This window comes from Limulus polyphemus, unplaced genomic scaffold (genome assembly GCF_000517525.1).
Source record: "Limulus polyphemus unplaced genomic scaffold, Limulus_polyphemus-2.1.2 Scaffold767, whole genome shotgun sequence".
Classification (NCBI taxonomy): Eukaryota; Metazoa; Arthropoda; class Merostomata; order Xiphosura; family Limulidae; genus Limulus; species Limulus polyphemus.
The window spans coordinates 421,293-436,630 of NW_013666377.1; the positions used below are offsets into that span (position 1 = coordinate 421,293).

General features: G+C 33.4%; 1 protein-coding gene across 1 annotated transcript in view; it reads left to right on the forward strand.

The window, feature by feature from the left end:
- LOC106460418 (cytoplasmic polyadenylation element-binding protein 3-like) overlaps window positions 1-14,967 on the forward strand; it is a gene marked incomplete at its 3' end in the record, with an annotated part of 85,339 nt that extends 70,372 nt beyond the window's left edge. The window contains exon 3 of the mRNA XM_013920113.2: window positions 14,923-14,967. Within this exon, the coding sequence (XP_013775567.1) occupies window positions 14,923-14,967 (45 nt within the window). The remainder of the gene's footprint in view (window positions 1-14,922) is intronic.
- Between the last annotated feature and the right edge of the window lie 371 nt (window positions 14,968-15,338).

The following is a 15,338-nucleotide window of genomic DNA, read 5'->3' on the forward strand; positions in this document are numbered from 1 at the left end:
TTACTACTTAATTTAGTTAAGTAATAATAGTATTACTTTTACTTTACTTTACCTTACTAACCGTACCGTACCGTAGTATTACTTACTTACTTTATATATATATATATATATATATATATATATATATATATCACAAAACAATCAAACATACCCAAGCGACATGATGTAAGTCTAACGAAAACAATATCTCATCTGTAGATTTAAGACCATTAATAGCCCGTGGTGGGTATATTAACAACAATTCGTTTTCTAACAATCACTCTGACCTTTCTGTCGTGAAAACTTGTATATTGCTGATACATGAAACGTATGGTTAATTGACGTTTGTAGAAAAGTTTAATCCTGATCTTCTTGAAACTCAACATTTTTTTTTATGTGCTTCCAAGTAAACGGCTACTTTATATGGTCCGAAGTCTAGATAGGAACAATGAATTATGGGAAATCAATACCATCCGTTATTCTCGATGATCAATATCTCTGGATCGTTAACTTTCCTCTACAAGCTGTATTCTAGTTCACGAAACTTAACGTTCTGCTATCATATAACTTAGTCCTTGTGTGTGTGTGAAAAAGCTGCTTGACAAACAGTGCCCTCAAGTAGTGATAAAGTAGAAAAGTTCCAATAATAATACTCGTGTGGGTGGATTCTTCAAATCAATTAAAATTGGGCCTTTGAACAAATGTTGACTACACTTTATGTTATTAATTATTTTGTGTATTTATCTAATATTGTTTTCCAAAGGTATTAATATTACATTTACGTCACGTATTATGCCAGTGGGAGTGATAACCACGCGTATGCTCTCGACTTCTACAACCACATTAGTGAGATTAAAGTTTTAAATTGCTTATACAACTTATATGAGCATTACAGCAAGTAATGTAGAGCGGTGGGCTTTTATCTGTGACAATACTAGGATTGATGCCATAACCTAACACTGGTATGACCTTGTTGAACGACAGGCTAGATACTAGGGTTGAAACTGTAGCTGTATCCTGACATATATATACTGACTTATTACTGATTAACCAATAAATGCGTTTTTACTCCATAACCTAACACTGGTATGACCTTGTTGAACGACAGGCTAGATACTAGGGTTGAAACTGTAGCTGTATCCTGACATATATATACTGACTTTGCGTTTTTACTCATTAATTTTTGTTTAGTTTCGGAGTTTGCTTAACATAGCAAGATTCGGCATTTTATTGGCTTAAAACGTTGCACACTAGGTATGAAAAAGAAGTATTAGTTAGCTTAAGTCGAAACGATTATCAGTGTTACCACAGTACTTTGTTTGGGTCTAAATGTCAGCAAAAGCATTTTCGTATTCAGGGTGATTTGAACGTATATTTATATCTTATTGTTTTCATTTGTGTCTACAACTGATATTTTTATTACACTTCACGTCACTGTTTTGTTGTCTTATTCTTAATGTATGCTTTCTCTATTAGATACGAAACTAAATAATTTAACAAAAACAGTTACGATAGATATAATTATGCACATATATATCACTTCTCTGTAGCAAAGCAAGATACGAGAATGATTCGGTTAGACTTGCAAATTTACGTTTATGTTCTGTTTAACTGAAGTAAATCAATTACGACATTACTACCATTGTATGATTAGTTTCTGTGTTAAACAGTAAGGCATAATGCATTCTGAGCTGGTATGTTTGAACACGCGTGTTCTTTATGGAAGTGAAGGCGTGACTTCTTTGCATGTCTTTCAGCTGTAGAAATTGATGACTTTTAAAAACACCCAAAAGCATCATCTATCTAAAAAAGCTGAGTGTGGCTTTTTTTCTTCTCGAACTAAACTTCGGCCGCTTGTGTCAACCCTCTATAATATTGATTTTTTAGGCGTTATTTCCGAACGTGATGGATACTAAAAGTTATATGGCATATGTATATATAATTTATTGAACCTGGGTTGTTCTATATATTTACCACGTATATCATGAATTGAAGTTGGGTCGTGTTTTTATTGTTTTTGGTGTTTCGTTGAGAGCTCTGATGAGCACTAGAGAATGAGACGAAACTTCAAATATTGGTATATAAAATCAGACCTCAGGATTAGTTTAACGGTAAAAAGGAAGTAACATATTTTATTTGAATAAACACTGCTAATGTTTTTGTTGTTATGTTGATACACTCCCGGAAGGATTATTGGAAATATTGTTTCTTTCAGTTAAACGATCGATTCTGGTAGTAATTGTTAATGGTTTGATGACTCTTCGTGTTGAACGCAACAGTCCAGCTGAGATAGGAAGACAAGATACACTGTATATATATTTTTATTACATTATTAGTAAATGATACAAGTAGTGGGGGAGATGGGTAGATCTTGAATGTAGTTGATAAATGGACTAGTAAGATGTAAGGTTTTACTTTAGTAGAACCATTTGATAGACCATTAGATATTGATAATACATGGCAAATTGATAAACATAGACATTGATGAAATAAATATTGCAAATGGATAGACAGTGATAATTGTGGAATATATAAACCGGTTGGTATAGGGAGGTTACAATATAGTTAACGTTGATAGAAGAGTAAAAATTGTTAGACGGAAAATATGACAAGTTAGTGTACAGGAAAAGATACGCAACCCATTCTGAATAAGTAGTAACGGTCCTGTTTGCATTTCTTTATTCACTAAGTTCCTACAGCTGTTTTAGAATGATTTCCTTGATACACAAGTCATTCAGACGGTTATGAACACATTCTTACAGTCAAGTGATGATAAGTTGGAACTTTATTTGTTCATTTCTTTACTTCATTCGTTGCAACAGAATAGTTTTGCCGAATTCACGGCTCATCAGTGCTGCTTTGTAAAGCGAAGCAAATAAATATAGTAGGCCTCATAAGTGTTGAAATGTAAGACGTTTGTTTGTATAGTCCATTACTCACCATACATCTAAAACAACTTAGAACTTTGTTGATTTCCCCTTCATTTTTCAATCTGCAGACACGTGGAAGTATTGTTGTTATTTTTACTGAATGTCGAAAAGACTTGATGACTCTCGTGGTTATTTGTGAAAATTATATTGAAGTGCAAAGGATTTAGTTGCATATGGTCGTGCATTATGACAAATCTCTAGTGAACGATCCGTTCGGCATATAGATTTCACAGTGTGTTGTGTACAGTACAAAATAGAGTTGCCATGGCACTGGATTAAACCGAAAACGAATATTTCACTGTGTGTTGTGTACAGTTCAAAATAGAGTTGCCATGGCACTGGATTAAACCGAAAACGAATATTTCACTGTGTGTTGTGTACAGTACAAAATAGAGTTGCCATGGCACTGGATTAAACCGAAAACGAAGATTTCACTGTTTGTTGTTTACAGTACAAGATAGAGTTGCCATGACACTGGATTAAACCGAAAACGAATATTTCACTGTGTGTTGTTTACAGTACAAGATAGAGTTGCCATGGCACTGGATTAAACCGAAAACGAATATTTCACTGTGTGTTGTGTACAGTACAAGATAGTTGCCATGGCACTGGATTAAACCGAAAACGAATATTTCACTGTGTGTTGTTTACAGTACAAGATAGAGTTGCCATGACACTGGATTAAGCCGAAAACGAGACTGCCCGTTCACTATACATCTTACATCTGGATGAACTGAGTAAATGTCGTATTCTGTTCCCACTTTATTACATATAAATGCATTTTCTGAATAGTCATTGCTATGTAGGCATTGTTTGATGTTTTGAATCAACAATGTGTTCCTCTTATATGTAAAATTTGAGGCTTATAACTTGTAATCATTAAGAAGCTTCACGTTTCTTTTACCAGCCTAAATTCAGATTACTCTTGCTTCGGTTATAATAATGGCAACACTAAATTGCAATTGGTTAGTATACAAATTTATGTCTGGTGTATTTTATTTGGCGATATTGAAGTAAAACAGTAGGTCGAGATGGAGGTGATAATGACACTATCAGTTCCATTTACTGGGATAATGTTTTTATTGGGCCCGAAATGTCCCCAATGTCTTTTTTTTTTCAGGAACTTAAGAAGTTTGCGTTACTTTCTTCGTCGAATATACTTCAAATACGGCTAAATAAGCATTGCCAGATACATATTTGTTGCCTGGGTTGTCAATAACTTGTAGACCAGCAGCAAAGTGGCTTGTATTATTATTGGGCAAAATTTAGTTACTTGCCGGGCGTATTCTAGGTTAATGTGAATCCGTGGGCGTATGATCCAGGACCCGCTGCTGTAAAAAAAACTCTTTGGGGCTGTGGATGCACTCTGAATAACGGTAAAATCACATTATTCGGTCCTATAAGAGTAGTCAAAAAGTTGGCGGTTGGTCCTGTTGACTAGCATTCCTTCTTGGCTATCAGCTAATAGAGGACAGCTAAGCGCAAAATAAAAAAAAAAAATTCTTTAGTGACGTGTAACATACATACCCATTTATATGTACTGAAATATGGAACATGGATTTTTTACGCAAAAAAGAAAGAAAATTTAAATTCAACTGGTAATATCAGAACGTCAGATATTAACAACGCTAAAACACGTTTCAGAAGTTGTGGCAGAACAGTGGAATGTAATATAAATAATAAGGATCCCGAACCATATACAAAACTGTCCATCACAACTTACCACATCCTTACCCTATAGAAATTAGATTTCTCTGTCAAACACTCGTTAAGTTAAGAATAAAGATCACTCAAATTTAATTCTTTAGAATTTTCCGAACATAAAAGAGGGATAGGAAAAATGTTATTTTACATGTGTTTACGGCAAATATTTTGTAAGATGAAGTGTGTACTATCTTGAAGGAATTCCTATTGTTAGTAGTGTAATTGAGAAGTTTCACGATTCAATGTATTGTCATATTTAAAGTAGCAAGTATTTTAATCCGCAGTATAGCTAGACGTACTACCTTCTGTCCCAAAAGTCGATTGTCTTAGGCTGCCTATACATATTTACAGAATATGTTCAAAATCCCCGCCCTTAAGATCGTTACAGTACTGAAGACGATTAGTTCAAGATAAGCTTCAAAAGTTTCATCAGTGCTTAGTGCCATTATCTAAAAAAACACGCAAAGAAACAAGAAAAAAAACTGTTAGTTTCCTCAGTGTTGCTATGAGAACCGACTTTTGAAACACCACGAACACTGAAATATAGGAACTGATTTTCTGACTCGCACGTTGAATTTAGTAATCATATAGGTTAAATATTTGTTTGTTTGTTTGTTTTTGAATTTCGCTCAAAGCTACACGGGGCCTATCTGCGCTAGCCGTCCCTAATTTAGCAGTGTAAGACTAGAGGGAAGGCAGCTAGTCATCACCACCCACCGCCAACTCTTGGGCTACTCTTTTACCAACAAATAGTGGAATTGACCGTAACATTATAACGCCCCCACGGCTGAAAGGGCGAGCATGTTTGGTGGGACGGGGATTCGAACCCACGACCCGCAGATTGCGAGTCGAGCGCTTTATCCGGGCCGTTAAATATTTGTGCTTGGTGTTAAACAAACGTATGGTTTTATCTCTTAGACAGTTACATTCGTTGATTTAGTTCATACCCTTATAAAAGTGTTTAGTATCTGATACTTTATACCTGAAAGATACCTTATAGTATCTGCAACGTAAGAAAAAAATACAATTTTTAAATTGTTTACTTACGCGAGCAACAGAAAACGTATTAGCATTTAAAAATTAGAATTTGTAATAATTGGTTTTACTTCTAACGAAGATAAATCCTATTTATAAAAATTTTATAAAGTTCACCAATTAAAAGAGTATGACACTATAATTGATAATTAAGTTCTGCACAGTGTGAGTATAATTTGACGAAACCGTGAGTTTGGCAAGTTGACACATTTCACCCAGTTATAGAGTTTGACTCTAAACACAGGAAAATTAAAAGAGTATGACATTATAACTGATAATTAAGTTCTGCACAGTGTGAGTATAATTTGACGAAACCGTGAGTTTGGCAAGTTGACACATTTCACCCAGTTATAGAGTTTGACTCTAAACACAGAAAAATTAAAAGAGTATGACACTATAACTGATAATTAAGTTGTGCACAGTGTGAGTATAATTTGACGAAACCGTGAGTTTGGCAAGTTGACACATTTCACCCAATTGTAGAGTTTGACTCTAAACACAGAAAAATTAAAAGAGTAGGACACTATAATTGATAATTAAGTTCTGCACAGTGTGAGTATAATTTGACAAACCGTGAGTTTGGCAAGTTGACACATTTCACCCAATTGTAGAGTTTGACTCTAAACACAGAAAATTAAAAGAGTATGACATTATAACTGATAATTAAGTTCTGCACAGTATGAGTATAATTTGACAAAACCGTGAGTTTGGCAAGTTGACACATTTCACCCAATTGTAGAGTTTGACTCTAAACACAGAAAAATTAAAAGAGTATTACATTATAACTGATAATTAAGTTCTGCACAGTATGAGTATAATTTGACAAAACCGTGAGTTTGGCAAGTTGACACATTTCACCTAATTGTAGAGTTTGACTCTTACTCTTTTAATTTTTCTGTGTTTGGACACTATAATTGATAATTAAGTTCTGCACAGTGTGAGTATAATTTGACGAAACCGTGAGTTTGGCAAGTTGACACATTTCACCCAATTGTAGAGTTTGACTCTAAACACAGAAAGCAGAGAATCGAAAGATTATAGTTTCTGCAAATGTCATAAAAATAACAATTTGTAAACTTAACATGTCAGCGTGAACATGTCTTTGGAATTGGCTTCTGCTTGAGAGTGGTTTTTGGCACAAGTGGCTTGAACAGCGGCAAACAGGGTGTTTCTGAGAGTGTGTGTGTGTGTGTGAACATAGTTTATCAATGAATGGATTTGGTTATCTTGTGTAGTCGAATCAATTTTACAAATATTTTTTATTTGGATTCATTTTTAGTTATTCGAACACTTTCTTGTTGGTATAACTGTTTGAGGTATCCATTAATATATCCAAACGTTTTCTTGCATAATTTGTCGTGAATCTGACTTTTAAAAGGGTTTTATTAAATACATAGAGCTCCAATAATATTTTTGCCAAATTAAACCACCGTGGCAATCATTTCGAGTAACTATTCTTCTGGCAGTATTTGTTGAATTTTGTTTTGGAGCTGTAAAAAAGTATCAATTTTATTGATATCTTCTATTAGAAATGAGGCTTAAAACATTATTTTATTTTTTATTTATGGTGGTTATTAGGAATTCAAATTTGGTGTTTTTGAAATCTGTATGATACTCTCTCTTCTCTTGAGTCTCAGTAATATGCAAGTCTTTTCATTTCCATTCATTGAAAAAAATCGTGTTCTTACTTAATTATGTAATAAATCGTTAATTGTGATGTGATATTAAAACTTGGTTCAGTTTTTGGAATACATTCGAGGTCATTAATATTTTTAAACGTTTGTTTATAAAAAATCCGAAATAAGTTTTTTTCTCTTGAGGATGTTTTTAAATTTGATTTTGTTTGTTTTTTATATATTTTCGTTTATAGTTAGTATTTTTATATACGTTTGAATTTATAAAAAGATTTTCAATACAATGTTGGTTTCTAATCGTGTTTGCTGAAGAAGAGGGTTAAGTCACGTGTAGCTTTAGACTGAACAAAATACAAAACATCATTCTATTCGAGTACGCCATCTTGGGTAAGTTCTGTTGTATTTTTTCTTTACAAGTAACACGTGCGTGTGTTTGAAAACTGAAACTTCCAAGTCACAGAAACAGATTAAATTATGCAATCAGCAGCTTGCAAAAAAACAACCAAAAAAACCAGAAAACTCAGAATTGCTAACAGTATAACACAGTATAAAAAGTAATTTGTTTATTTAATCATACTGACAGATTACTGTATAAGTGTATGTGCATCATCCTGTCTTAAAATTTAAATGTTAAACATGGGCAGTATGAACGTTCTATTCGTTGTTACGTATTATCCCTGTTACACACTTTTTAGTATGCATATAGGTATGTTAATAATACTTTATATTCACCGCTTATCATGTATGCTCTCTGATTTTAATAAGTTCAACTTTTTTTTTTCACTCTCCTCGCACCTTTTCACACAGTTTTAGAGTGAGACTTTTTATGCAGTCAAATGAATTATAACAAAAATATTACTTTGAGTTAGAGAGACTGGCCTCTTAACTACTCTTCATATACTTCATGAAATGATTTTCAGTGAACATCATAGTTACGCTTTCAATAACACCACATAATGTTCCTCCTTAGTTAAATATACTTTTTGTACAATTCCCCATTTTTGTTATTATTCCTTTTTATTTTTACTAGAAAATAAAACATCAATCTGATCTATTATGATCAAGGAATTATTTAATGATGACGTAACTGACGACATTCTACGTTTATGTATATATTTTTGTCTTCTATACGACTTTTTCAACACTGCTAATAACCGTGTACAAGATACATGTACGTGTTCCATAAGCTTGCGTTCAGTGTTTCTTCCACCAACACACTGCAGAAAGATTTACCTCTGACATTTAAGCGGTTATGCACCGTGTAGAGAACTTTGCTAGTAGCTATGCGGGGGCGCTACCAACCAGAGTGCTGCTGTCCGGCTGCAAGTGGCACATTGACATACTTGGCCGAGTGTCAACACGCTGGGCTGAACAGGGAAATAGATACCAACACAAAACGTCATCGATCTCTCTCCTCCAAAAAATAAAAAAATGACATACGAATCTACTATCGAAACCAAAGCATTTTCTCTTATTTTCCTTAGAATGCCTCTATCTGTTTCTTTTTCTGTATATTTCTTTCTATATATATTGTTTTTAATAACCTCCAAGAACATCAGCAACCCAATTCAGTTAGCGAAACTGCTATACGTATTAGCAAGGTTAGATAATAAACTGAAAATCTACTAGTCCATAACTTTTTGGTTTATCAACTGTTTATCTTGCAATGCTTATCCCCGTTCTTCGTTTTCTTGCTATATAAACAAAGGGAATAAGTCAGAATCAGTGTAAAAAGTACGAAGCTGAAAAAAACCGACATTTCAATACACATGTAGCTACACACGTGCTGCAAATACAAGTGTTCTTTAATAGATATCATACTATGAAAAATGCAAAACCCTAACCCCAAAGCGACAATATTTTAATGGTATAGAAAACTAATAAAAGTATCATTTTGCTGAATATTCTCGCTAAGATTCGTGGCTTGACAACAACGTGTATATAAAGTGAACAAACTGTATGAACCCACTTGCTTGTAGTTTTCGGTAATATACTCACTTATCTGTATTTTTTATTTTACTTAAGTTATTTATCTAGTTAACGATATTAGAAATTCTGTTTGTTTTTTGTTCTAGCGAGTTTTAACGTTGCTCCATGCCACAGTTCTTTGTTTGTCACCCCCACCCATTCTCCAGGAAGTAAAGTTTTTATTGCTCATATCATCAGCTGAAACGGAAGAATAGTGACTATCATTATTGTGGAATCTTAGTTGTAGTATATTGTGTGCTACGACCTAATGACCCCTTATATAGTATATCTCTCTCTCTCTCTCTTGGCGTTCGCTGCGTGCTAGGGATGATGCACCCAAATATTTGTTCTTTATAATCATAAATACAGTAACATGATAAAATCTAGTGAAACTTTAAAGATTAAAACTTTCTAAAGTTTAAAATATAACTTGTTTAGATGTTGTTATTTAAAGTCGAATCAATATGCTACTGATACTAGCCTTTGGAAACTTTACTTTAAATGAGTATTTATTGAAAACATTGAGTAATGTTAATTTGGTTCTGAACCGTAGTTTACAGTAAATATTAGAACGTTATCACACGATCCAAAAGAAGATTGAACACTGTTCAAAGTACATACCGTATATTGTGTACCCGTGTAAACATGATATTACAGAATGAAAAATGTTTTTATTAACTTTATCACAGTTCATTAGGAACGTGGTTATACTATAGCAATTCACAGATCATTATTGCCTTCAATATATATTTTTTACGTTCCTTACTAATTTCCGGTGAGAGAGGATCATAAGACGTGTGATTTGTCTTGGTCCGCCATCTTTACCTTGATCATCATCTTCGGCTCACAATACTGAGTTATACTGATCAATGGTGACGTTCCCCCAAACTGATTTTATCTGGATTACTGGGCTGAGTGAAGTAATAGATGCAGTCTTTTAGCACTCTATCTTCATCAAGAACAGAAGAAAGTACCAAGAAAACAATGCATTAGCAAGATTACCGCTTAAGGTTTGTCCATCGCTGAACCGCACATTTTAGTTTCTTTGTCTCTCTAAATGCAAAGGACATATATTTCTGACACACAGATGTCGCTGCCAGTTGCGTGTAGTTCTCAGAAAATATAGATTTCACCAGTAGTCACGTTTCACATCATAAACTTCTTCCTTTTGACAATTATTCAAGTTTAATAATGAATTGTGTAAATATATAATTAACGCAGAGAATACATACCTTATCCCGCGTACTCGTTTCTCTGTGTTTGAGTGCTCATGCAGACGTATTAATTCGTATGATGATCCAAGTTTTAATTTGTTAAGAGAGGTTGTCTTTTTTTTTCTGCACTTCCCAATTAGGTCTAACAAATTATCAACAAATCTAGTATACTGCAATATCGTTGAGATTATGTAATAATTCTATTGAGCATACCTCATAAAGTAAGGAAGCGTAGTTGATTTGAGTTTGTTTTTGGAAGTGCTTCCAGTGGTTATTCTAGCGTTTCATTATTGATGCGTATGGGTGAACGTTTGTTTTTATTAATTTCCTCCAAAACGTTTGAACAGCCATTCTGTATTCATTGTAGCATTGAAAACTAATTTTTATTTCGTTTCAGAAACTTTAACATGTGACATCGTAGATTTTTTTGTTGGGACTACTTTTTACCTAGGTTGTTTCACAACTTGTACATCTGATATATTAATTTTGCAACCTATTACAGCTGATGGATGTAGGATTATGGTCTCACAACCTGTAACATGTGGAATCGTAGATTTTTATTTTTTTTTGTTGGGACTACTTTTTACCTAGGTTGTTTCACAACTTGTACATCTGATATATTAATTTTGTAACCTATTACAGCTGATGGATGTAGGGATACGGTCTCACAACCTATAACATGTGGAATCGCTGTTTTGTTGGCTGCACCTTATCCTGTAATACGTGAGATCATTGTTTTGCCGGTTGCGCCTACTTTGTTCAAATGCATTGAGTTTGCTGTCTCAAATTGTAACATTTGATATGGTTGATTAAATTTAGTCTATCATTTTTGTTGTCGTTACCGTCAATTTAAGTTTTTGTTGAAATTACATTTTTTCATTGTAATTTGTCGTTGTGACCTGTAACATGATATCTTCCAGTCCTGTTACTTAGGTGTACACTTTATCCATATGGTTGAATAATAAAAAAAGTGATTTCGGGTGTTTTGAACAGCCACCTTTGAAAGTTAGTAAATGACCATGACATTAGTTTACTGGATGTGTCACGGAACTCTTACGTATATGACCTACTTATCCGAACCATTTTGGTTCGCCGGTGGGGCAGTGGGAAGTTTATTTATGGACTTACAATGCTTAAATCCGGGGTTCGATTCCCCCCGGTGGATAGAGCAGATAGCCTAATGTGGCTTTGCTTTAAAACAAACAAACCCAATCATTTTGTGGTTTGATGTGGATTGAACAACATTAAAAAAAAGTAAACGTGTTGGAAAATTATTTTATGTTGGCTTTATTAAATATTCAAATGCATTATCTTTTGTTTTCGCCAACAGTTTTGCGAATTAGTATATGTAGTGAATTTCCGTTGTATATTTTGTTTGTACCACGTCTTTCTAGTTATTACTTGAAAGCTTCGTTTTAAAGTGCATGAGTGTATATGCAATATAGTAATTGGATGATCCGTATAAGGTTTCCTGAAAATACGTGTTTTTTAACAACTTTCTGATCAAGAAACGTTATGTCATTAGTACTAGTGGCAAGGGAGGGTGGTTTGTTAAATGCTGTTTATATTGAAGATTAAAAGAACAATTTAGTCACGATTCTCAAAATTGGATTTGTGTTTTAATATAAAATCAGCAGTAAACAACCAATTATAAAGGTGATTCGCTGATAAAACTGCGTTGTGTACATGGCGTTTGTTTATAAGCTGATCACATTATTTGACATTGATTTCGAGAAATATGTAGGAGCTATCTTCACAGATCAGCTGCAGTAATACGGAAATAAAAGTTTATTAAATTGCTGATAAAGTAGAGGATTGGTAAGTGAAGATGTAAACCATGAGCTGATTTTCTGGTGCAAGTTTCATGTTTATAGTGAAAACAATTTACATAATGTATACTAAAATTCAAAATTGAATTACAAATGGATCTCTACGGAAAGCATGTCTTAAAACCTAAAAAGCTACAGTGTACAATTTGTAATATATCGCTTTTTGTTTCTGTAAAAGCACAGCGTTCTACAAGGTAGTAAGCTTTTGCATAATTATTTAAATTTTGGACACTGTAGTAAAATATAGTGTATCCATAAACGTGCATAACAGTTTATTTCATCAGCATATACATTGGGATTTGCTAAGTTACATAATCTCTTCAATACTTAAGTTATCCAAATTTGCTTGAGGGTAACCCAAACATTTGTACAACTAAAAGGGGGTGGAAGATATAAGATTTCACAACATAGGCCTACGAAGTATTAGCTGATGGTAACAATGTAGAAATGATAATAACTAAAAATAAAAGTTACATTATTACTTATTTGTACGGGCCAGATGTGCCTAAAGGTTAGGGTACCGACCTGTTAATTCGAGAGTTCGTTGTTTGTGTCACGTTACCGCAGAAACTCAGAACTTTAGGGACATGGATGCACTGTAAAAATTGGCGGTCAACTTCCATTATTCGGTCAGACAACAGTAGTTCAAAAGCTAAACTAGCGGTTTCCTTCCTTTTTGTCTTGTCCCCTGTGGCTCAGTGGTCAGTCTGAGGGCTTAAAAAGCAGTGGGCAGAGTACAAATAGCTTTAAGCTTAACAACAACAAACCTTCTAGTCTATCAGTCATGATTTCCTATGCGCAAATAGCCCTTGTGTAGCATAGTGTGGAAATTCTAATGTTATATACACACACACATAATGGTATGTTTTATTGTCATTTAAGATAGTGTTTCAACAAATCTAAGTGAACATATTACTTATTTCTTATTTTAATAAACAATTAAAATTATTTACCCTATTTTTTCAAGGTTTACGACGTGTTTCAACAAATTTAAATTAGCATACAGTGTTAGCATGCTATCTATTTTACACTTTTTATATATATATACGATCAAAATTCCTTGCCCTGTTAAAAAAAAAACAACAAAACGATTTACGATTTGTAACTACACCTTGCATTCTCTGAACGTGTTTGACGTACAGCGTACCACTACACGACGTACTGTGTTTCACGTAAAGTGCACCGCTACACGACGAGATGACCTACATATTGATTAATTACGTTTGCACCACATACTCAAGCTTTAGATGTCCCCATGTTGGCGAAACTCAAGAAAATCATTTGGCATTGATCAATTTCTAGGTTTTGGTAAGATGAACAATTATTATTTTTTTCCAATCTCTTTGACTTATTAGCTGTGATGAAAATCAAATATGTTACAAATCTCGTACAGAAATGCAAATAAATGATATCACTCTATGACGTTATATCATTCCGTTGATTTTATTCAATTTCCACGTCTTATAGATAAAACTAATATACACGGTGGTTTCTTGCTAGGCGTAGTCTTTGCTTAGAGCATTCGACGATTCATCTCATAAGAGTGCCCCCTGCTTTTTTTTTTTGTCAACATGTACTTACTACCATGCTTTGTAGACATTGTATCTACTATCATTTGCTAATGGTCGGAATTTGCTTTTGTTAAAAGGGCTATGCTTGCTTATTTATTAAAAATTTAGTAATACTCGGCAAACTTCAACAATAAGACATTGTCTGTTAGCTTCACGTGGTACTCGGCAAATTTCAACAATAAGATCTTGTCTGTTAGCTTTACGTGGTACTCGGAAAACTTCAACATTGTTGAAGTTTTCCGAGTACCACGTAAAGCTAACAGACAATGTCTTATTGTTGAAGTTTGCCGAGTACCACGTAAAGCTAACAGACAATGTCTTATTGTTGAAGTTTTCCGAGTACCACGTAAAGCTAACAGACAATGTCTTATTGTGACCTTTGTTAATAAATTTACTTGGTAATGTGCAATCTTCAACAAGAAGTAGTATCTTAGTATTTCATACAACTCTTCATGTTAATAATAAGGTATTATTTTTAGCATTATATCATCTTTTTGTACTTCAGTAATATAACCGCAGTTCTCAGCGTTTCCCGCAATTCTTCATGCTTCAATAACAAAACCTTGGTTTTAAGCGTTCCATGCAACTTTTTTATACTTCAACTGTATATAGGTCTTTCTTAGCACATTGTGTAATTATATAGACTAGAATTGAAAAGGAAAATAAAACTTTTTTCGTCTTTTGTTTCATACATCAATTAATATCTAACAATTAATGCACTGCTAATAGTATTATATGCTAGTTTTTACACTTGAAAAATAAGACGCAATTAAGTAGTATTATACGTTGCTCTGTAAATTCAGTATTTTTCAAGTTTCTGGGGCGTCTGATCAATGTTTAAGTAAATCATTGTAGAGATTGACAAAATAATCACCACAGCGACGTTTTTCGAAATAGTTTTCTTTCTTGAAATTCAAGGTCACTGACCTATTTGTTTTTAGTTTATGGTTTAACTCAAAAAATGTGCAGTTGTAATTTTAACAAAGTCTATTCACCTGTATGTGTATATAGAAGTAACGAGTTCTTATATATGTCTTCTTTTTTTTCACATTTTACAGGTTATTACAACCCCAATACACTGCAATCCTTCTCTCAAGTTCCCGGTAGGTATTTATAATTTATTAAATATTGAAGAACGTTACGGTTACAATTGTTTCGTATAGTAAAAGGTTGTGATACTTTTGTGATCGCTCTTAAGTGAAAATACTAAGAAAACGAAAGAAATTTAAAAAAAAAATTAAGTGTTGTACTAAACAGTGTGTTGTAAAGTGTATAAAAAAAACATTTTTTATGTAAATTTGCGATTGAAATTATTTTAACGTTTTCATAACCACTGGCATCAGCATATTTTCTCATTTCTTATTACGTGATTTTTTTTCTAAATATTCACCGTTTAATTGGTCGTATATATGACAAATATTAATGTTTTATGCTGAAAAGATGTAGTAAATTTGTTCAGACAGTTTAGGGAAAA